The sequence below is a fragment of the Gigantopelta aegis genome, chromosome 6, assembly GCF_016097555.1.
Source record: "Gigantopelta aegis isolate Gae_Host chromosome 6, Gae_host_genome, whole genome shotgun sequence".
Lineage (NCBI taxonomy): Eukaryota > Metazoa > Mollusca > Gastropoda > Neomphalida > Peltospiridae > Gigantopelta > Gigantopelta aegis.
In genome coordinates this window covers 27783129-27808638 of record NC_054704.1, presented here as the reverse complement: position 1 = coordinate 27808638, position 25510 = coordinate 27783129, and the positions used below count along the sequence as shown (strand labels likewise).

At 35.4% G+C, this 25510-nt stretch overlaps 1 protein-coding gene across 1 annotated transcript in view; it reads right to left on the bottom strand.

Annotated features, from left to right (window-relative positions):
- LOC121375049 (WD repeat-containing protein on Y chromosome-like) overlaps window positions 1-25266 on the bottom strand; it is a 55359-nt gene extending 30093 nt beyond the window's left edge. Inside the window, exons 1-2 of the mRNA XM_041502264.1 lie at window positions 24853-25266; window positions 19827-20349 (exon numbers count right to left, since the gene is read on the bottom strand). Of these exons, the coding sequence (XP_041358198.1) occupies window positions 19827-20349; window positions 24853-25043 (714 nt within the window). The 5' untranslated portion in view covers window positions 25044-25266. The remainder of the gene's footprint in view (window positions 1-19826; window positions 20350-24852) is intronic.
- Window positions 25267-25510: the final 244 nt, after the last annotated feature.

Below are 25510 nucleotides of genomic sequence, written 5' to 3'. Positions count from 1 at the left end.
GATCTAGAGATGTACCCATGTCAACTGGGATCTGAACCCAGGAGCCATGTGGGTCAACTCCATACTTACAAATGCAAACTACCAACTGGTACTTTTGACTAATAAGCACAAAAAGAAAATTAATAATGGCTAAAAAAAACATTTCCCTTACTTTGGCAACATACATATACAAAATAGCCTTGTGGTCTAATGCTGCTTAAAATTTATTAATAAAAGCATTTATTACATACCTATTCAATCTTACTATAGTGATGAAACATTTTCAAACTGTGTGATAAATTTATTTTGTATCGCACATATGTGCAATATAGACCGGAACTTTTAAAAGGGGAAATCCCTTTTTCTTTTTGTTGTAGTTAGTGCCTTTTATTTACTGACGTCATATATGATTTACAAAAGACTTCACATCATATTACACAAGTATGATGCTTAACGTTAAGTAAATCGTTAAATTAAAAACCGTTTTTCTAAAAGATAAAAGAAGGTATGTAATAAATACAGAACTTCACATACATTGTTTTCACTTCCTATTTATTGCACTCATTTATTTTGCGAAAGAACATGCCACTCGACCACTATGCAGTCTCGTGGTAGATATTCTTGTGCAAAATAAACTCATGCTGTAAATAGAAAGCGAAAACAACGTGTGTGAAGTTTTGTGTATTTATTACCCATATTGTTAAAATTATCTTGGTTCATATCAAAGTAATACATCCCAGGGGCGGGATGTAGTGGGATGTAGCCCAGTGGTAAAGCACTTGCTTGATGTTATATCAAAGGCTGTGGTATGAGCTATCCTGTTTGTAGGATGGTGCATATAAAAGATCCCTTGCTACTAATGAAAAAATGTAGTGGGTTTCCTCTCTGTGACTGTGTCAAAATGACCATATATTTGACACCAATAGCCGATGATTAATAAATCAATGTGCTAGTGATGTCGTTAAACAAAACAAACTTTGATACATCTCACTAGTATGTCAAGTGGGACGTAACACTTTGACCTCATATGATGACGTTAAACGATTGGCACACTACAACCTAACCAGAAAGTCAATCAAATGAGTTCAGTGATATAAACTGAAATCGATTATGGGTAATAAATAGGATATTAAACTCGCTACCATGGCCCTCATTAAATAATTTTCATTGTCACTCGTTAAAGCTTGTGACAATTAAACATTATTTCACTCGGACATAAACATGATACGAAATGGAAGCTTGTATAATATCCTATAAATTGTTGATGCAGATTTATGACCAAATTAAGCAACAAAGCACATTGCTTGTGCATAGTGGAAAAGAAAATCTTGTAATGACTGGTTGTTAAAATATGTACATGTGTAATATAAGTCTTATATATGAAGTTACCTATTGCATGGAACTGTGTGTGAATTTATTTGTATACCTGCATACAGGCAAATACATGCACATTTCTGATTAAAGTACTAGTAGCAAACAATCTTTAAATACATGCACATTTCTGATTAAAGTACTAGTAGCAAACAATCTTTAAATACATGCACATTTCTGATTAAAGTACTAGTAGCAAACAATCTTTAAATACATGCACATTTCTGATTAAAGTACTAGTAGCAAACAATCTTTAAATACATGTAAGAAATTTTATGAGTGCATGGTACTGAAGTGGTTGCGTTTATTTATCAAGACACAAATTATATCTGCATTATGGAAAACAATATAAAGATTTTTAAGGTAAGTACATGTACTACAGTATGTGAAGTGCATGTATTAATAAAAAATGTATACATAACAATGTATTACAAATCATTGCTGTTTACATACTTGTCAGGTGACCATATGGTAAATATTAGAGTAAATAGCAGATACAGGTCAAACCAACATTAAACAGACCTACAAGTACTGTACAGTACACAGTGGTACTGGTTCTTGTGGTCAAGTACTTGTGGTGAAACTAGGGGTGACAGTTAGCTCAGTGGTAGAGTACTCGGCTGAGGTACAAAAGATCAGAGGACTGATACACTCAATGAACATAATGGAGTTTTTCTCATTGCAACCTGGTATACAAGCCATACTGTCCTATCTGATAGAAAACAGGCTAATACATATATGAACAATATATGAAGTAGGGGTGGGTGGGTGGCGGGGCAATCTCTAGTGTGAAGCACAAGTCAGATTTTTATTTTTAATCATACAGACTTAAGAAAAACAATTTGAACATGTTCATCCTTGTGATGGTGGGGATGGGGGGGGGGGGGGGGAGCTGTGTCCCCCATCCCACCATTACTATGGGCCTGAAAACACTTTAAAAAATCATCCTTGCTATTTTGTAGAAGCCTATTAGGCAGCAATGGGTTTCCTTTAGACAGAGAGCGAAAATAAATCTACAGTATATTGATGATAAAAAAATAACGGAACACATAAATAGTAACAACACATATTGACACAGTATGAGAAGTTAACCGTGTCACTGGCAGTCAGTACCACATTACATACAGGTATGTGTATTTTACAAAAACATAACTAGATGTACTTTAGTAGTGAATTAAATTTGGTCTAAAAGACCATGTGTTCCCTTATTTCTTTATATCAATATGTATGTGGTAAACTTCTTAAAATTGTATTCTTGAATATAAATATTTATATACCTCACAATGTCATCTCTGATTATATCTAATACAACATGTACAACTCTGTGATTATTTTCACCATATGGATAATCAAAATATGTTTACAGAAAACACCTCTATACCTCTGTAGTATTACTGAATTTCGTGCACACTTTCCTTGGTACTTCATTCAAAGTTTCCTCAGAAATTACTCCTGTTTGAGGGCCAGGAAATGAAGATGGTTTCCCAGGAACCAAACCTTGAACCGAATTGTCACCTGACTTATGAGTCCATCGACTGGGTTCCAGTTGCATGCCATCACCAGTGATGAACATTCCACTGGTTTCAAAACTCAGTTCTTTATTTCTTTCCATGATGAACTATCAGTCAAGCAGATCCAAGTTAAAAGCCAACAATTTCCAAACTAATGACCAGTCAAGCAGATCCAAGTTAAAAGCCAACAATTTCCAAACTAATGACCAGTCAAGCCAATCCAAATTAAAAGCCAACAATTTCCAAACTAATGACCAGTCAAGCAGATCCAAGTTAAAAGCCAACAATTTCCAAACTAATGGCCAGTCAAGCCAATTCAAGTTAAAACCCAACAATTTCCAAACTAATGACCAGTCAAGCCAATTCAAGTTAAAAGCCAGCAATTTCCAAACTAATGACCAGTGAAGCAGATCCAAGTTAAAAGCCAACAATTTCCAAACTAATGACCAGTCAAGTTAATCATAGAGAAAAATTTCCAAAAAAATTAAATTAAAAAAGAAGAAGATAAAACTCCTTGATCTAAGAGTTTCCAATGCTATCTGCTCACATAAAGATAAAAGTTGTTTTATGTTTCAGTGTGTAAACACAAAATTAAGAAAAGATATCAAATGTCACTTAAGTATGAATTCCAAGTGGGTCGCTTAATTAACAAGCCCTTATCATACACAATTTGATATACTTGTACCCGACAGCCATGAATAATTGATCTGTGAAATAAAAAACCCACAGATGTTATCAGCTGGTATTTAGAAAGTCAGGATACAGTGATAAATAATGTAGATAGAAAGATATAGGTTTTCACAACACTGATGACTTTAATTGAACGATGTCAGAAACTTGAAAACTAAGCCACATATACTCAACAGTATCCATTAGATATTATGTTCTGTAAACCTGGATATTTACATGTATTCTTAAAACACTAGATATTTTCCCTTAAATACTACAACACTATATTTTTGTTTTCTTAAATACTACAACACTTGATATTTTTCCTTAAATACAGCAACACTAGATATTTCTCCTTAAATACTACAACACTAGATATTTCTCCTTTAACACAGCAACACTAGATATTTCTCCTTAAATACTACAACACTAGATATTTTCCCTTAAATACAGCAACACTAGATATTTCTCCTTAAATACTACAACACTAGATATTTCTCCTTAAATACAGCAACACTAGATATTTCTCCTTAAATACTACAACACTAGATATTTCTCCTTAATACTACAACACTAGATATTTCTCCTTAAATACTACAACACTAGATATTTCTCCTTAAACACAGCAACACCAGATATTTCTCCTTAAACACAGCAACACTAGATATTTCTCCTTAAATACTACAACACTAGATATTTCTCCTTAAATACAGCAACACTAGCTATTTCTCCTTAAATACAACACTAGATATTTCTCCTTAAACACAGCAGCACTAGATATTTCTTTTTAAATACTATAACACTAGATATTTTTCCTTAAATACTACAATACTAGATATTTCTCCTTAAATACTACAACACTAGATATTTCTCCTTAAATACTACAACACTAGATATTGTTCCTTAAATACTACAACATTAGATATTGTTCCTTAAATACTACAACACTAGATATTATTCCTTAAATACTTCAACACTAGATATTGTTCCTTAAATACTTCAACACTAGATATTATTCCTTAAATACTACAACACTAGATATTATTCCTTAAATACTTCAACACTAGATATTGTTCCTTAAATACTACAACACTAGATATTATTCCTTAAATACTTCAACACTAGATGTTTCTCCTTTAACCAAGGAACACTAGTTATTACTCCTATTTGAACTGCAACACTGCATATTTTTTCCTGCACCACTACAATCTGCCTGCTTTTTAAAACGGTCACATTGCATCCGTTTCCAAAACAAAAATGAATCCCAATGTTACTGATCAATTCTTCCTTAGACACGGTCTAGCTCCACATGTTTGAATGGTCATACAAGCATAATGTTGACTTGATCACTAGTCCTCTATAAAATGTTGCTGGATACATTTGACAGATTATAAATCTATAAACCTATAAAGATTGTGGAGAAAGCCTCTTGGGACCTCTTCACTCTCTAGACATGGTAATTTAAACATCATAGCTACACAAAGATAAAATAAACTATACCTTTTTCCTTCTACCTTCCATTAGAAAAGTCCATTCTTTGACTGGGCAATGTCTGACATGCAGAAGCCAAGTTTTATTTATTTTTATGCAGAAAAAATTAATCATGTCTATGACTTTATTACTTTAATTACTCTCTTCATATATCCCCGCAATATGACTTTATTTCATGCATTGTAATAATCGTTTGAAGTAACAGTCTGTGAAATTGCCTTTCATTAGCTTGTATCACCTTAAAGAAGAATGGAGCAAAATTAGTAATCTAAATTCTTCATCATGGATCAAATTTCCAATAACAGGCATGAAATAAGAATGGGCCATTTAATACCAACTACAATGGAAGCACCATCTATCAAATTGCAAATTGCTGTGGTGTCATATGCAAAGCAATTTTCAAGGTTTGCAAAACAGAGCTCTGATTTATGGCAACTTTTATCACTGGAAATGAGACATTTTTTAATGCTTAATAACTTAATAATCTGCATATACACGCTAAGAGGGACGTACTGGTATATAAAAGTAGAACCAAAATCATATAGTTACATATTTTTGTTTTTCTAGCAACAAGGAGTGATAAAATTACCAAGTAAATCCTTGATGTATACACAACTGTAATTAACACTCCACTTCATGTACTAGTAGTTACACAGGGATTCTGGAATTTTTATGGAATCCACTAGCCATGGGATCAGTGATTTTAAAAATTTACTAGCCACGGTGAAAAATTCACTAGCTCTACTTTACTTTAATTTAATACAATTTTACTAAATAATAGTATTAATCAAATATGTCATCTATAGAGCTTAAAAATACTAACATTGGGGGGTAGGATGAGAACAGGATATTCATGTTTACAAAAAAGACTTAACTGCAACACTTGACTCTTTTTCTGTTTTTTTCACTAACCATCGTGCATGGCAACAGTTGTTATTTACTAGCCCAACATTGAATATCACTAGCCATGGGAGTGGGGCTACCATAATCTAGAAGCCCTGAGTCAAACCTGTCTTACACAGTCACCCATATAAGTAGTTAAAAGTGCCTACTAAAGACAGTTGCCCACTGATTACAGGTTTCCACTTTTACAATATATTAACATGTTTTGTTTCTGTTATTGGGTACACTAACAATTAATGGATGTCTACTCTATAGTATACTTTAACTCAAATTTTGACATGCCACATTCCTCATGAATAAAATATAATGGGATTTTAGAAATTCTGTCATGAGAAATATAATTCTTTCACATGTTTAGTTTTAGATAAATATATTGATTCATGTTCATGTGTTACATGGAATGCATTATCCCACAATGTTAGCTTCAAATGTCATTCTTCTTTAATTGGTTCACAATAAAGATGTCTGGCTGAATGGGTACAAGTATGCCTGAATGTGTGATGATTGATAATTTCCAGCACGTTGTTACGTCTGTGTAAAATAATCTGTTTACAGCTTAAAGGGACATTCCTGAGTTTGCTTCATTGTAAGATGTTTCTGACTAATAAAATATTTCTATGATTAAACTTACATATTAAATATATTTTCTGGTTTAGAATATCAGTGTCTGTATATTCAATGTGTTTCTGGTTGTCTTAATATTTGTAAGAAGCCCAAACTGGATTTTGTCTTCAAATAATTTCGTACGGACAAAAAAAAAAAAAAAAAGGAAATAAAATGAAATTTAACCTAGTACAATTATTAGAACAATCAGAAACACATTTAATATACAGCCACTAATATTTTATGCAGAAAAATATATTTAATATGTAATTACAATCGTTAAAAAGTCTTTGTTAGTTGATAACATCTTTAAAAGTGCAGCAAACTCAGGAATGTTCCTTTAAAACATGTCTTTCTTCTAAATACAGGATTGGATCCTTTTCCAGTTATTTGGTGAAGGTTTCATGGAATTATGTTACGATTAAACTAAAATATTATTTTCAAAAGACACCACAAAATCATGAATATTTATTACAGTGCTTTGAGATGAACTAAATGAAGCATGGGAAATATAAACATTTTTAGGTGCAGGACAAACAGGAGAGGAACTGCTGTACCCGCAAATGAGGTTTTCTTTATTCTAGCAGTTTCAGTGTTTGTGAGGCAAAATGAACCCTAAAGAATGCTATTATCCACATGGTTCAACATAACCTAGTTAATACTAATCATACAAAACACAGTGTAATAACAAGTGTAATGACGTATTTTGGGGAAGTGACATCATAACATAACGTTGCTTCTCCGGTGCTAGCTCATACTGTGCATGTGAAATATGAAGAAAGAAGTTTATTTTGTTTAACGACACCTCTAGAGCACATTGATTTATTAATCATTGGCTATTGGATGTCAAATATTTGGTAATTTGACCTATAGTCTTAGAGAAGATACCTGCTACATTTTCTCATTAGTAGCAAGCGATCTTTTATATGCATCATCCCATACAGGATAGCACATACCATGGCCTGTAATATACCAGTCGTGGTGCACTGGCTGGAACAAGAAATAGCCCAATGGGCTCACTGACAGGGATCGATCCTAGACCACCCACCCATCAAGCGAATGCTTTACCACTGGGCTACGTCCTGCCCCGTGAAATATGATGTCATTTTGTTACCTCCTTCTAGTTGTGGTTGAAACATTTTGAGATGGTCCTAGTTACTCATAACAATAATAACATGGATAATAAAGAGAAGATTATACTCGCATGTGAGTAATACTGATTTCGCTCTCGCTCGGGCAATACAAAAATCCTGACACTTGTTTCATAATATCAGTATGACACACAAGCTCATATAATAAGTCTATGTATCCACTGGTTGAGTGATATAATATATTTATGACTAACTTTATTTTATCTAGTTGCTATCCCTGAAGAAATTAATACTCTTACAATGAGTGTTTGCATCCCATATCTCCAACAAAATGAACAAATCCATACATCAAGTCATGCACAAATGCAATCGTATCGCTAAAGGTGTAGGTCAGACAGCTTCAAAACTTTACAAGTATATTCTTTAAATGCATATTAGCAAAAATTAGATTAAACTTTTAAACAAAAATGCTACCGGTACTTGTATCTCAAAGGTCCAGCTATTTGCACCTGAGCAAATATACTAATATTACTGAGTCAGTCATACATGTATTAGCATTTTCAGTTAGTCCAACAAAAATATTTGCTATTTGAAAAATTACATTTTAATAAAGGATATTTAATCCTATGACTTAATGACAGTTTAATACAAATGTACCTACCAAGATTGAAAAGTTCAAATATTCACAAAGTTCCTCATTCTCAAATTCAGCATGCTCTCCAGTTATGTCTTCCCAAAAATCTATAACGGTTTCAGTTTCCTCACTTGACATGATTATTTGAGAATGGAGTATAATCATACAGCATGCAAACTTCGAGACATATCACCAGTAGGCAAAGTATATCACTTATTCTTCCATCATTGTTATATAATAACAACCAGAAGAATTTTATTTCATGATTTGAAAGACTTGCAATTATAATTATAATCATCAGAAGGGCCGCAGTCTTCAAACCATCACCACAGACAGGTTATAGTTCAGTGCAGTGTTCGAAATAAGCACTTGTCCGTTTGTCCTGACAAGTGAAAATCTGCTCAGCAAGCAAAATGTACCTCAATGGTTGTCCAGTGGACAAGAAAAACTGTTCAGTGCAGTTTCATTTTGAGCAAACAAACATGCAGTCCTCGTACTTGAATAAAACATAACATTTATTTGGACAAGTGAAAATATTGCTAGACAAGTAGATCTCCTGATATACTTGTCCGCTGGACTAATGAAAAATTCTGCTTATTTCTATTGCTGCAGTGGTAGTGCTTTCTGCCTGGGGTGTATCAGGTCAGACGATAATTCCACCCTGGATTATTTCCTGTTTCCTAGTTGCACCACTTGATATATCAAGGATTGTGGTGTGCTGTTCTGTCTGTGTGGAATTTTACAACCATGTACAAGCTCATCTGCTGTTAACTCAAAAGAGTTGCCTTACTTAAAGTGAAAGCAGTGTATATATCACCACCCATTATTAACACCAAATTTCACAATCACAACCTGCTAATACACCTAAATCAAATTTAAGACACCTTCCACACTGTCAATGCATCATGCACATGAATCATTCACTTTAGAATGTCTAGGATTATATAACATAACATTAAATATCTTAAGAACATATAATAAATTTTTATGTTTTGAACTGATTCAAAGACAGCACACCGATAATATCTAATATTTTTTCTGTGTTCAAGTTTAAATGTGTTAAGACACTGTGATATCAGATCTATCCAGGTTCTTACATCTGACTTTTAAAATGATAGCCAGGACATGCAAGACATAAAACCTGGTACAAGATTACATGTATATAGTCCATCCCAAACTAAAATTACTAGTAGACAAAGTGAAAATCTAATGACAAAATATCTCAAATATTATGAAAAATATTTATATCAACTTGTTTTTTGTATTCTTTTAAAAAAAAACCCCACCCTTGAAAACAGTAATAAGCATCACTATAAAGTCATGAAGTTATTAACTTTTAACCTCCAATTGAGGTTGATAACAAAATAGCAACACCGTACATGCATTTGAGGCATATACAAGCATGATCTATCAAATGAACTGATACATATAATAGTAGACCTACACGTATTTTGTTAATCTAAACAAAACAAATTATATTATAGTAACCATAGTATTCATTAGTGTATCTTCTATATTACATATATAAAAATTTAACTTTTTGTTTATTTGTATTTTAATGCATAATTTGTGATGACTGTGGTAACTAAATGTGAAATAAAGCATTTAGGTTATTCATCGGTTTCGTTATTAGCAACAGATAGACATAATGCTAGATTAAAGCATAACTTTAGTGTATAAAGTCAGGGAATGGAGAACTCTAGTGTGCTGGCACTAACTGTATAAATCCAGTACAAATGGTTCCTCTGTACTTAAGCATTTGTGTGTCTAACCATTAATTCCCATTTGAATGAATTTATTTTACAGCTTGTGCATAATCCCTTTTTAACGTGCTGTATCAGTGAGAAATAGATATGACTTGAGCCTCCCCGGTACACTACCTGAAAGGTTTGTTGACTTTGATCATATCTCACAGCACTGCTGAACCACAAAACAGTAAGAACTTAATGCACACGACTAGAAAATGTTTGCACAGGTAATGGGAATGATTGTGTGACATACCATAAATATCATATGTGTTACATGCAGCTGAAATGGGTTTCTGGGGTTTTAGTGTTTAATCTATATAGTTCAAATTTCACTAAATGTAATCTCTCTCTCTCTCTCTCTCTCTCTCTCTCTCTCTCTCTCTCTCTCTCTCTGTCTCTCTGTCTGTCTGTCTGTCTGTCTGTCTGTCTGTCTGTCTCTCTCTCTCTCTCTCTCTGTCTGTCTCTGTCTGTCTCTGTCTCTCTCTCTCTCTGTGTGTCTGTCTCTCTGTCTGTCTCTCTCTCGTGTGGAGATGATTTATTAATTGGCTGGTGGATGTCAAATATTTGATAACTGACACATCATTCATTCATGTACTTACCTATGTTTGACACCCAATAGCCAATGTATTTTTTTTAGTGCTGGAGCATTGTTAAGCATTCATTCATTTATTCATTCTGACATATGATGTGACATGAAACTTTATAGGAAACACATTTTTGGTTATGTGGGTAACAAACTTTCTGTTCCATGATATTGCCAATATGCTACGGTTAAGACAGGAAAAAGCCCAATCAGAAAATGGATAATTCAAGCGTATCAAGTAAAGTATGTCTACTTTAGTTACTATTACTTCCTGAGAAACAACAGTCACCTGCAGTTTGAATAACACCTGTATAATCCAACCAACTTCTAATACTGAACTTTATTATTTTTAACCCAAATACAAACTTTAGCAAAATGAACTCGGTTCAACATTATTTATATTAAATAGAGTGAGAAAGAAAAACAGAATGGATGAAGATGGAGGGATGGATGGATGCATGGAGGAACTGTGACTCTTGAACTAGAGAATGTGTGAATGAATGTTTAATGACACCCCAGCACAAAAATATACATTGGCTATTGAGTGTGAGAGAGAGAGAGAGAGAGAGAGAGAGAGAGAGAGAGAGAGAGAGAGAGAGAGAGAGAGAGAGAGAGAGAGAGAGAGAGAGGTACCAATTGATAAATAAACGTTTCAATGGATATATACACTGAGGAGACTTGATCCTATGATCCTACTCTGCCACAAATTTACATTCCCACTAACGCAGTATATGAGAATTATTATCTTTTAATAGTTCAACCTGCTACAAAATGCTGCACCTTGTGAAATAACCACCTGCCTATAAGTAAATCCTTGAATAAGTTCAAACTGCCTACAAAGAGCATTTCAGATATATTTACATATAAAGGCAATCTGTCAAAGAACCTTTAGTTGTTGTTTTTTTAATTTTAAGGAGCAACTACTATTAAACATTTTAGAACTGTAGGAATTTCTGAAATTTGTGTAGTGAATCATGATGAGATACTGAACAAAATGTTCCCAACCTACCCACACATTTTAATGGGACCTTTGGTATTAATTAACAGGTAATATCTGCTTTTTGAAATATAAAATATATAGATCTACAAAAAACATAAGTGATATTCGGCGAAAAGTCATATTTTCACTGTATTGTGGTTACAGTGAATATACAAATCATATTTAAATGTTTTTCAATAAGTTCATGATTCAATAATCTCCCTTGTAAATTATTATGATATAATTATTGATTATTAATGGTGACACAATGACATGTCGTTGAGTTTAAGTTAAAATTTAACTTCAAGTTCGATTCACTTTTTTTCTCTTTTTTTAAATTGTATTCGAAAAAACCCGACATAAAATAGCCTCTGAGTATTAATGAATTTATACATTGTATTCATATATATCTACAATGAATAACTCACCAATCCTTTGTTTCTAAATATTTCAAGTTGCCATTCTTCTTTAGTTTTTACCTCCTGGTCTTCCTCGCTGTCGGTTTGAGTTTGCGGAGAAAAAGAAATATTATCCAGCCAAACATTGTGTCTTTCGTTCGGCCGGTATTTCCAGTTTGGGGCATTTAAATCCTCAACAAAGTCAGAATTGAAACCTATATATTTAGCCATAGTCATATTTTCACCAAAGCTGCATTAAACTGAATAAACTATGACATCTCATGTTATGTTTTTTCTCTCCAAAAAATACTAAACTCATTAATGATTCTCTTTTAACAAAACATTTATCCAAATCTTCATCCATTCAAGGTGAATGCAAATATGTAACACGCTTTTTCGAACTGTGTAAATATTAATTTCCTGGAAGCGGCAACAATGATCTTTAGCATCGGATACATCCCTGTATCTCTGGTAACTATAGCTTCATTCTGTGCTGTTGCTATGTCTACTACAGCATGACCGCTGGGTTACAGAAGGAAGCCATGCTTAGAACCCGAACACATTAAACTTGAAGCTTTTACAATTATCACAATATATTTGAAAAAATGTGATTTGTGACAAGATAAGTTCAGAATGACAACAGATATATCATTCTGACAATTTGAAATATGCAGGTATAGGATGAAAATGCGTAAAATAAATTAAAAAGTAAAATTTTAATGTTCCGTTTTGAGACTGAAAGTTCACCATCTGGAGCCTCATGAAGACAATGTGAAGAAATCTAATTACTGGTTGCATCTTTGAAGCTTCATTAAATATAAATGATCTCATTTGGTTCCAGTGCTTCAGTCGGTAATTTGCTTCACTGAAGGAGTTCAGTCAATATATGTGTGTATCCATTTCACTGCTGGCATTGCTGCTCATATCCAGCCTATCATTTGATGGATGGGTATATTTGGATCTGAAGAATCGTTGAATATAGTGATGTAATGAGATTCTAGTGATCATTCGAGGTAAGCCTTGCTATTTTGTGTCACTGGATAAAAATGGATCAAATTTTAAAATGTTCAACTGGTTTTTGTAACAAAACCGGTCTGGGTTTTTTTTTCTTCAATTACATTTTTTATGGTGATACTAACAGACAGATAGGTAGATAGGCAGATAGAAATATGGATGGAAAGATGGATGGATGGAAGGATGGATTGATGGATGGATGGATGGAAGGATGGATTGATTGATGGATTGATGAATTGATTGATTGATGGATGTATGTATGTATGGATGGATCTGTGGATGTATGGATGTATGGATGGATGGATAGATGGATGGATGGATGGATGGATGGGTGTGTGGATGGATGGATGGATGGATGGATGGATGGATGGATGGAAGGATGGATGGACGGATGGATGGATAGATAAGACAGATCAAGACAGAGTAGAAAGGAATGAATTAATGAATGTTTAATGACACCCCAGCATGACAAATACATCAGCTTTTGGGTGTCAGACTAAGGTAACTAATCATAGTGACAGAGAGGAAAGAGACCGAGAGGGAGAACAAGAAGGGGAATAGATGTTTAGCGACATCCCAGCATGAAAAATGCATCGGCTATTGGGTGTCAAACTAGGGTAAATCCAAAACATTAAGACAAGAAGGGGAAGGAAGGCCAGAGAGATGCAGAGAAAGCAACAAACAGAACGAAAAACAGAGGGACCAAAAATGAGAGACAAATGGGCTGGTGACCGGTCAAAACCCCCTCGGTCAAAACCCCCTCAGTCAAAACCCCCTCCAGTCAAAACCCCCTCCAGTCAAAACCCCCTCCAGTCAAAACCCCCTTATTTAGGAAATAATTATAAGAAATGACAAAATAATTAATACCCAAAATATTTATTCACACTTGCATATTATAACATTTGATTGCATAGACTTTTGTATAAGTCATAATCCATTAGATCACATTTAGATCTATTTCCATCTGATGCAGTGTCCGATGCCTTTGAGAGTATCCTCCATTGACTTAGCACCATCTCGGCGGGCTGTGCACAAATTCAAGAGCTTAGACTGCAATTTGACTGTTTTACGGCGAACACGTTTTGCTGGGGGCTCACCCCTGTTGTCTCGCAGTAACAGTGTGGATGCCATTGCCTGGTCTTTTCGCAGACTGTCTATGGCACGCCAGATGGTTGGGTGAGCATGTCCGATAAGCTTGGCAAAGGCATTATTCCAGCCTTCACAAACGTTGTTGGTTCGAGATCCATTAGTTAGTGTGATGTCATGGACATTCCAGAGTTCTGGAGAAAATGTTGGAGGCAATCGACGCATCCTGATGGGTGGAACAATGCCGTTTGGTTGTGTTGGTAGCTGGATACGGCGAAACTGACCAGAGACGTATGTGTTATCGAAGTAGTCGATTAGTGGTTCAAGTCCTTCTGGTGTGTTTTCCCTCAAGTATTGGATACCGGACACAACATCACCTGTTGGCAAAAATGCCAAACAATCCAACATGCCACAGAAAAGTTTTACGTTACTGTTCTCACCTGGATTCAAATGGGCTATCTTAAAGTGTCCCTTCTCCAAATACAGGCCAGGGCAATGAGTTTTAGGACAGATTCATTACTATTGGAGGCAGGGTATTTCACTATATAATTAATTACAAACTGGTGGAGAGTATGTGAGTATAAAGGCTGTGTTGTTTTGTCAGTTAGCAATTCTAGCAGATGAGACTCACTTTTGTTTTACTTTTTAAATGTTCACCAATACATTCCACAATAAACTAGTAATACAGATGGCTGTAACTGCCACACTAGTAGGAAACCATAACCTTCTGTTGTTAATGGTCATTCTCAGTGCATTATGACTTGTTAAGCATTTTTGCATGCTGTGTTTTGATGAAAAGGGAACAGATGAATTGGCATATAAATCTACAATGAATTATGTTAAAACTTATATTAAAACATATTACTGAGTTTTAAATCCATACTAACTAACAAAAACCCTATTTTTTTTACTAAATTTTTCTATGTAAATAAAAAGGTTTCTTAACAAATTGCCATCATACTATGTATCTAATCAGGGGTGGGAATTGGTGAACTGTAAAAAAAGAGGAAATCTAGAGGGGTCCCAGAATTTCTTGAAATCCTAGGTTAAAATTTGTGCCATCTGACATATTTTGGAAGAAAGGACAATTAAAATGCGAGGAAACGCAATGTTCCACGAGAGGAAAACAGCTGATCTGAGGAGAATTCCCACCCCTGTCTAATGTCTAATACAGGGTGAAGACAAAATGCTAGAACAGCCGTAGCTGCATTGTTATGGAAATAATTGATAATGCAGACTAAAGGTAGAACTATACGTTGGCTGTTCCATCAGTTGTCTTCATACCTGTATTGTAAAATAAGATTTTTAACTCAAGCAATTTGATGGTTGTTTGTAAAAAAAAACTATTTTATTTACACTGAAGTTTTTTTCAATTTTTTTTTATTTCAGTTGATATGGGTTTAAAACTTAATAAGTATGTTTTTATATCAATTTTAACTGTAAGATCTGATATGAACTACCAAACAGTGACTTTAATAAATGTTATAAATTTTTAAATAAATCAGTTTTTTCAAAGATGATCTTATGTGTGTGTATGTGTGTGTGTGTGCGGGGCAACAACTTTTATTACAAACCACACACAGACATACTCAACCCCTGCAACTGCCCACGGCAATCAGAAATGCCGTGGATATTGCTGTGGAGTTTTTAATTCTCCACAGCACTTTTGTCATCCGGGCCAGATCATTTCAAAATCCACTGGCCATAATTGCAAAATATGTCAAACACATCCATCACTTCAGAATAATAGAATAGAATAGATGTTTAATGACACCCCAGCATGACAAATACATCAGCTATTGGGTGTCAAAATATGCAGTTCAGAATAACGTCACCTACAACAGTCAGAGGGCTTGATTTAACTCAGTTGGTAGTGTTTGCCTGGAGTACTTGCGTGATAGGTTGAACCATCTCGTTTGATCCACTATCTGATTGGGTTTTTCCCCCCAATCACTATCAGTGTCCCACGACTGGTATATCAAAGGCTGTGGTATGTGCTGCTAATGCAAAAATGTAGCTGGTTTTCTTTAAGACTACATGTCAAGAATTACCAAATGTTTAAAATAAAACAGCCGATGATTAATAAATCAATGTCATCCAGTGGTGTCGTAAAACAATTTTTACAAACTTTACAAAACTCTGTATGTAAAGAAACACACTATACTGACATGGTTTTAACAATCTTGGTTAATCATATAAAAATCATTGTAGTATAATTTAATGCATATAACAATGCATGCCATATTACTGATAATAGTTCTCAGAATTTGGATACATGATAAAATTCTGCACGACAATTTAATACTCTAACAGAAGGAAGGAAATATTTCATTTAGCGATGCACTCAACACATTTTATTTACGGTTATATAGCGTCAGGCATATGGTTAAGGACTGCACAGATATTGAGAGAGGAAACCCGCTGTCGCCACTTCATGGGCTACTCTTTTTGATTAGCAGCAAGGGATCTTTTATATGCACCATCCCACAGACAGGATAGTACATACCACAACCTTTATTACACCAGTTGTGGAGAAATAGCCCAATGGGTCCACCAATAGGGATCGATCCTAGACTGACTGCGCATCAAGCTAATACTTTACCACTGGGCTACAATATTCTAACATTACCTGTATATTAGTAATTATAGACAGTAATAATAAATGTATCTGTACAATGGTTTGAACAGAAACAAAATAAAAAAATAAAATAAAGAACAAATTTTGACCGTAAAAATTATTTTCTTAATTTTCCTGCAAAATACTTTAATGACAAAGTAATGTTTTTGCTATTAAATGATAATTATTTAAAAGTTTGATAATACTGATTTGATATCAAGAATAAGCCATTGCAATGATGAAAACATCACATTTGTATTATGCATATACATGTATGTGGTTTATTTATATAACAGCTGCAGTTCAATAAAAACAATTGCAGTAGGCATAAAATGTGACATAATAAAATTATTTACATGTTTATTACACATTTACATTGCATGTATAAATTAAGCCAGGGCTTTAGATTGCACCAAAGCTGAGGTGATAAAGGGTGTGCCCGAAATATATATGTCTAAAATAAGTAAGCCCAAATTAATTACATACCACACTTGCTAACCTCAAAACATTTCACCTCAAAATCAATGGAATGTTCAGCTGTAATTAGATTAAAATAACTTGAAATGCATTTCTGAATATGTACAACTCTCTACCAGCTATTATTAACATTACTGCACTAAAAGGACCTTGGTGTGCTCAGAACAGACGAAAAAACTGTTCTAAGTAAGGATAAAGAACTTAACTTTGATTGCAACATAGACAGACTGGTGTCTGTTTGTATTATGCTTAAAATAAATTAAGCAGAGTAACAATTCAGATCTCGTTACAACGACCATCGTTACTATTACATTTACACCATCCGACCACAAATTGTCGAGAATGAACGTACATCAATGTTATTCTGTTCATTACACAGGAATTCACACCTTCCGATATTGACAGAGCAAATTGGGAACAAACGTACATACGTCTCAAAACACCTCTTTACAACGACATTACATAATCACAGATGCTGTAGCACGTTGGCAGTACACACAGCCGTTTATCATCCTTGATTGCATCGCCAGCCGACAGTGTCACATGATGTCTGAGTTACCGATGTTGGCTAAATCTCTAGACGTGTATTGCTTTTGAAAATAAGTCTTTAGTCTCATTCAGTTAAAGGATTAACTTCAAACAATCAAAAGTCTACTAGTGTTATGACATTTTGTAAACGAAGTAGGTAGCAATCAATTAGATTGACAGTAAATGCGCCATGATTAATAATAATATACTTAATATTTAATAATGGTCTGTGATCCATCCCCATCATTGGGCCCAATGGGCTATTTTTCATTCCAGCCAGTGCACCACGTCTGGCATATTAAATGATGTGGTATGTGCTATCCTGTCTGTGAGATGGTGCATATAAAATAGCCCTCACTACTAGCCGGTTATTAAGAAATCAATGTGCTCTAGTGGTGTCATTAAATAAAAAAAAAATTATACCAGCAATTTCGATATAATGACAATTTTGATATACAGACAAAATGACCCAGGGACGAATGTGGTCGTTGTAACAAGGTCTGACTGTATCAGTATACAAAATGGAGGCAAAGTAATTTGAAACATTTTTTATTTACATGTTAACTTGAACCTCAATAAAAGTACACAGGTAGCTTGATAAATGTTACATATGGTCACTCAATTGCTGATTGTGAAGTAAGCGATAGTGAAATCATAATATAAAAGTGCCAAATTGAAGAAAGTTAAAGCTTATTTTGTTTAACGACACCACACTAAGCACACTGATTTATTAATCATTGGCTATTGAATGTCAAACATTTGCTAATGTTTACATATAGTCTCAGAGAGGAAACCCGGTTCATTTTTCCATTAGTAGCAAAGGATCATTTATATGCACCATCCCACAGACAGGATAGCACATACCATGGCCTTTGATATACCAGTCGTGGTGCGTTGACTGAAATGAGAAATAGCCCAATTGGTCCACCAACAGGGATCGATCCCACACCGACCGTTCATCAGGCGAGAGCTTTACCACTGGGCTATGTCCTAGACCCAAAGTGAAGAAATTATTTGGTTTTGTTCTCTGGGCATCAGGCAGTCCACTGGAATTATACTTGGTGGCCCGAGTGTTAAAACTACCCCAACACTGGCTTCGGGGATAAGGCTAACATATTCTAGAACCTCTGCTGTGACTAATAAAACTGTCTTTCATTTTTTTTAATTAAAAAAACTAAAGTTTTAGAGTTGGCAGTTTGTCAGGAAAGTGTAAACAAACCTCTCTTGTTTTTTTCTTTGGCCTTAGCCTACATACTGGTAGCCTACCTCAAAACAAATGCAGCATGTGGTAATGTAATTCAAGATGTAAATCACAACAAACCATGTACCTCTTCTTAGTAACAGAACATATAGCACATTATAATATGATTTCATGTACATATGAATATTACTTTATTAACAGTGTACCATTTTGTATTACAGATACTATTTTAAAGTATAACATTGTTTCTCTCTCCCCTCCCCCCCTCTCTCAATTTTTATTTATATATGATGTGATATATTGAATAACAACAATATTAATTATTATTATATCATGTTATATTTTAAGATTATTATTTAAATGTTTATATTTATTTCATAGTTACAGAATAACTACAGGAACTGTAATTATTAAAAATCGAATAAAGATATAATTATTACATATGAAATATGACTTCACAGAGACAGAAATACTCGCTCTAATGAAGCGATCGCGTGCATGTCACACATGATTAATTTCCAGCCAACAACGTGATCAGAATACGGAAGCGAAGAAGCAAACGAGTTGCTACAACAAACCGCGCCATATTGGATACCGGATTTGTAATTTTGACTTGACATGCGACGTGTCCCGCTTGGGAAATTTAATAAATAATGAACACCATGACCAAGAAAATGTTAATTTTTATTTACACAATCACACGAGAACCCCATCTTTAAACAACAACACTGTAACACGACGATTACGCACACCACGGTAACACATCAATTACCAGTCAAAACCATAAACACCATTTTGTCGCGATCCTAATTATTCGCCCTTTGTTTACAATGGTTACCCAGTGATAAAACGTGTGTAATCGCAGGAAATAACTAAAAAAACGTGGGGAAATGTATGAAATTAATGTTTTAAAAAAAATAGATAAATAAAATCTGTAACTTACTTTACTTTTCAGCTGGTGTGCTGCAGTCCCATGGGGGAGACCGGGCCGAATTAAGGCCTCCGCCTCTGCGATTCCATCCACCGCCCCAAGGGTGAGGCGACGCGGTTGTTTGACGATGTCCTTCTCGCCCCTTGACTCCGTCGTCGGTCGCTGCTGCCATGGACGTCGTGGCCCACCGGCCTGAGTTGCTGGCCTCTTGGACAGATAACTGACCGACGTCGACGCGGTCGCCGGGCGGACGGAGGTGTCATACAGTCCCGATGAATACCCCGGGTACGTCTGTAAATTCGCCGCAGCCGACGATGGTCGAATTTTCTTTTTCACCCGATTGACAGAAAATGACGCTAGCCCGGTAGGCATTTTGTACAGAGGAGGGACACAGAGCTTGAGTAGTTCCTTAGTTCGCCAGAAATCACTGTCTACGTCGGGCTGCTCGCCAGTGTGCGACTTTTTGTGGTTGTCCCATAAGTTATCTAGCGACTTCCTGTGGCCAAACAACTGCTCGCCTAAATCCACCGATACCCTGTAATTAAATGAAACGTAACAAAGTTATTATATGGCGATTATACCTATTCACACCGCTTACGGGTTACAAAGTGTATGGAGACACGCATATTGTTTAACGCATAATTATTGTTGGTATATGCGATGTATAACTTTTGTACCTATTATACAATATATATTTGTTTTATTAATATATAGTTTCCTCAGCATATAAAGCTACCTGCATGGATAACGGAAAATAATACCTTTTGAATAACAATGAAGTTAATTGTAGTTACATAATTTGTGTGAGGTGGCTGTCAGGTTATATTATGTTCAAGTGAAGTGGGCGCAGATCTATACGAATATAGGATTTCTTTAAAGGTGTGTTTCAGAGAGAGAGAGAGAGAGAGAGAGAGAGAGAGAGAGAGAGAGAGAGAGAGAGAGAGAGAGAGAGAGAGAGAGAGAGAGAGAGAGAGAGAGAGAGAGACAGAGAGAGAGAGAGAGAGAGAGAGAGAGAGAATTTCACAATATACTGACGTGCATAGGAAATCATTCCCAGCTCAGCCGAAGAAAATAGTACCGCATATAATAATAATAATAATAATAATAATAGCACCTATTCCCAGGATCCGCACTAATGGGGCGGACAGAGTATTAGGTGTTGATTTTGTGAAAACGGAAAAGGTAGGGGGTGTGTGTGTGGGGGGGGGGGGGGGGGGGGGTGCGTGTTGATTACACTATTTAAATTTGTAGGCCTACTAAATATAGAGAGGAATAACAAAACATCATCTAAAACTTTGCTATCTTTTTCTCTACTTGCTAGTACAAATCGCGTATGAGAACCAACCATATTAATATATATATATATATATATATATATATATATATATATATATATATAATAATAATAATAATGAATTTGTTATTATTTTTTTTAATATCAAAAAATCGTAATATGAACGCAGAGCTTTGAAAAGTTTGTTAAAGTTTATTTTGTTTAACAACGCCGCTAGAGCGCATTGATTTATTAATCATCGGCTATTGGATGTCAAACATTTGGTAATTTTGACATATAATCTAAGAGTGGAAACCTGCAACATTTTTCCATTAGTAGCAAGGGATCTTTTATATGTACCACCCCACAGACAGGATAGCACATATCACGGCCTTTGATATATCCGTCGTGGTACACTCGCTGGAATGATAAACTGTATGGGCCCATCGACGGGGATCGATCCCAAATCGACCGCACATCAAGCGAGCGCTTACCACAGGGATATGTCCCATCACCTTTGAGCTTTGAATGCATGTTTTTTTTTGTTTTTTTTGACAGCTATACTTCGACTTGTCAAAAACATAAATAACACCCATACATTAAAAACGTACATATTACGATTTCTTGAGATTTGTTTCTGTCAGGATCAATAGATTACTGGTGTGCTGTAAAAGGAGATGCTAAAGCCAAAATAACTATTTTATGTGAAAGACATTTTCAAATCGGCCTTCTTTTTGAAACTAGATCTCCTCACACCTCATCCAGATCTCAGGAACGAATGCTGTTGATGTAGATCACCGGCCTCGGTGGTGTCGTGGTTAAGCCATCGGGCATCAGGCTGATAGGTATAGGGTTCGCATCTCGGTACCGGCTCCCACCCAGAGCGAGTTTTAACGACTCAATGGGTAGGTGTAAGACTACACCCTCTTCTCTCTCATTAACCACTAACAATTAACAACTAACCCACTGTCCTAGACAGACAGCCCAGATAGCTGAGGTGTGTGTGCCCAAGACAGTGTGCTTGAACCTTAATTGGATATAAGCACGAAAATTAATTGAAATGAAATGAAATGATGTAGATCTCGTTTTGAACGACACGTGGATATTGTCAACAGACATGTTCAGTAAAAACTAGATTGGTATAGATGGTGATGTGTTTATACATACACTTTGCACTGACCACAGGGATTTGCTCATTTTAAAGGAACGTGCATGTGTAAGGACTAGATCAAAAGGAAGGAAGGAAGGAACTGTTTTTATTTAATGACGCACACAACACATTTTATTTACGGTTATATGGCGCAGACATATGGTTAAGGAACATACAGATATTGAGAGAAGAAACCCACTGTCGCCAATTCATGGGCTACTCTTTTCGATTAGCAGCAAGGGATCGTTTATATGCACCATCCCACAGACAGGATAGTACATACCACGGCCTTTGTTACACCAGTTGTGGAGCACTGGCTGGAACAAAACATAGCCCAATGGGTCCACCGACGGGGATCTATTCAAGACCGACCGCGCATCAAGCGAACGCTTAACCACTTGGCTACGTCCATCCCCCCAAGCATATGCTTCTTTATGAGATTAGCAGAAGAAAACTTTGATACAGCAGTGACATTGTCTGAAATGGATATTCCAATAGCTCAGAGAGTATTCAAGACAATTCGAACACCCTGCCTCCTAGATAGTGGGATACAGTATTAATTACTTAATCAGCTCACTTATGTTAATATGCCATTTCACCTATGCTACTATGTCATTAATATGCCACCCGGCATGCACATAACGATATTAGACCCCCCCCCCCCCATCCCCCAAAACCAAAAAACAACGACAAAAACAGCAACAACTAACAAACAAAACAAACAAACCAACAACAAAACACAACACACACACACACACACACACACACACACACACACACTAAACGTTAGTTTGTTTAACGACACCGCTAGAGCACATTTATTTAGTAATCATCGGCTATTGGATGTCAAACACAATTTTGACATAGTCTTAGAATGGAAACCCACTACACTTTTTTCCATTAGTAGCAAGGGATCTTTTATATTCACCATCCATCCACACGCACGCACGCACGCACGCACGCGCGCACACACACACACACACACACACACACACATACACAAACACACAACCCAAGAAAAACAACCAAAACAAAGGAACTAACACACGAAGGAAGTGAATCTAGCGGGTAGGGAGTATGTAGAATCTAGGCTAGATAAAATACTTGTATCGTTCAACATATATTTTCAACAAAATAATTTTTAAGAAAACCTTTAAAAAGTCAAAAATAAAGTAACAAACAAAATCGAATATAAACAATTTTAAAAAAAACTGGTTTGGGAAATGTAGGCGAGGAAAAGACAAACGTACCATTTTATACTTTTACAAAAATGCTTTAAACTTTTACAAATGTCCCTGATTTTTCTAGTTTATTATCTACTGAAGACCCCTTGCCCGAGTCAAAGGAATTGGTTGAGTATTTTTTTAAATAGCTGTTTGGCAGATCATTATTATATTGTTTTCTTACTGTGTATGTCTTGTGTGTCTGTACGTCTGTCCGTGTGTATGTGTGTGTGTGTGTGTGTGTGTGTGTGTGTGTGTGTGTGTATGAATGTAAATGTGTGTGTGCGTGAATGTGCGTGCGCGTACATATGTGTATGTGTATTATGTCTGTGTGGCATATGGATGCAGCTACGTGTATTAAATCTCTCTTGTTTAGTATTATTATAACTAGAGGCGGGATTTAACTAAATCAGTTGAGGTGATTGCGTCGCAGGATCGAACCACCTCAGTGGATCCATTCAGCGGATTGTTTTTATTCTCGTTCCAACCAGTGCACCACAACTGGACAAAGGCCTAGGTATGTGCTTTCCTGTCGGTGGGAAAATGCATATAAAAGATCCCTTTCTGCATTAGAAAAAGTGTAGCGGGTTTCCTCTGATGACTACAAGTCAGAATTAACAAATGTTTGACATCCAATAGCCGATGATTAATTAATCAATGTGCTTCAGCAGTGTCGTTAAACAAAACAAAACAAAACAAAACAAAACAAAACAAACTTTTGTTATAACTAGTTCATATGTTTGCTTTTCTTTTTTAATGAATATCAGTCCCCTTAACCAGTGTAAACATACAATTGTTGCAATAAAGATTGTATTGTATATTATGGTCTTGTCTTGTCTTGTCTTGTCTTGTCTTGTATTGTCTAAACATTAGACGGCTGTTGTTTACATCAAACGATACATGCGATGTAATATATATTAGCTGAGAGAAGGAGCGACGTCACGTTATAAAAAATACCCTGAACTTCGTAGGCCAATACTAAAATCACAAAGTAATTTAAATAGAAAATATGTATGGGACTCGTCAATTTAAATGGTTTTTCAGACAAATCAATCTATGGAACTCGCTAAAACTCTCCAGAAATTGATTTTCTTGAAACTCGTGTTGGAAAAAACAACCCACATCTGCAAAAAGACTCATTCCATAAACTGTGTAAATATTCGTAATAACAATGACATGACGTCATAACTACAAAGTGCACGACAAAGGCGTTGGAAGATTATAGCTACACGGGGAAGAGAGCGAGGGTGCTATACTAATTTTAATGCATTATCTTCAGAGTTGGGAACAGTGTCACCCCACCCAACCCCCATTCCTGACACACTAAGACAAGATGTGATAATCATTTTTTTTTAAATAGGAAAAAAACAATTATGCCTTGTCACAATATACCTCAAATATAATTCATCTGAATCCTGTCTTTTAGGTGGAGGTCTCGAGTGTCTCCATATGAAGAAAAAATCATGCATTGTTGCAAGATACCTCACAATGCACTCTTGTGAAGATTGTGGACTAGATAGAGATGCCATGTTGTTTCGTGTATTTACAGACACGTTATCAATGACGTCATAGTCAGTAACCATGTGTGGTGGCTCTCAAATATGTTTTTTTTTTTTTTTTTTTTTTTTTTTTTACACACCCGTTGGTGAGAACACCATTCATTATTTATAATAACACACACACACGTGTGATAACAATTTAAAGACATACGATTGGCTGCTTCTAGATCGCAACAGACATACCATACAATAGAAAAGAGAGAGAGAGAGAGAGAGAGAGAGAGAGAGAGAGAGAGAGAGAGAGAGAGAGAGAGAGAGAGAGAGAGAGAGAGAGAGAGAGAGAGAGAGAGAGAGAGAGAGAGACATACAGAGAAGAAGCACGATTGAAACTGGTTGATATATATAGTAGGCCTATAGGTTAACCTGAAACGGATTCGTCTGTGACGCGAAAATTACGCACAAGCACTAGGGCAGTACATGAATTAAAAAGACGTTTACATTTGTTTTAATCCGGGTTTTTTGAAGATATGTATGAAATAGAATACCACCTT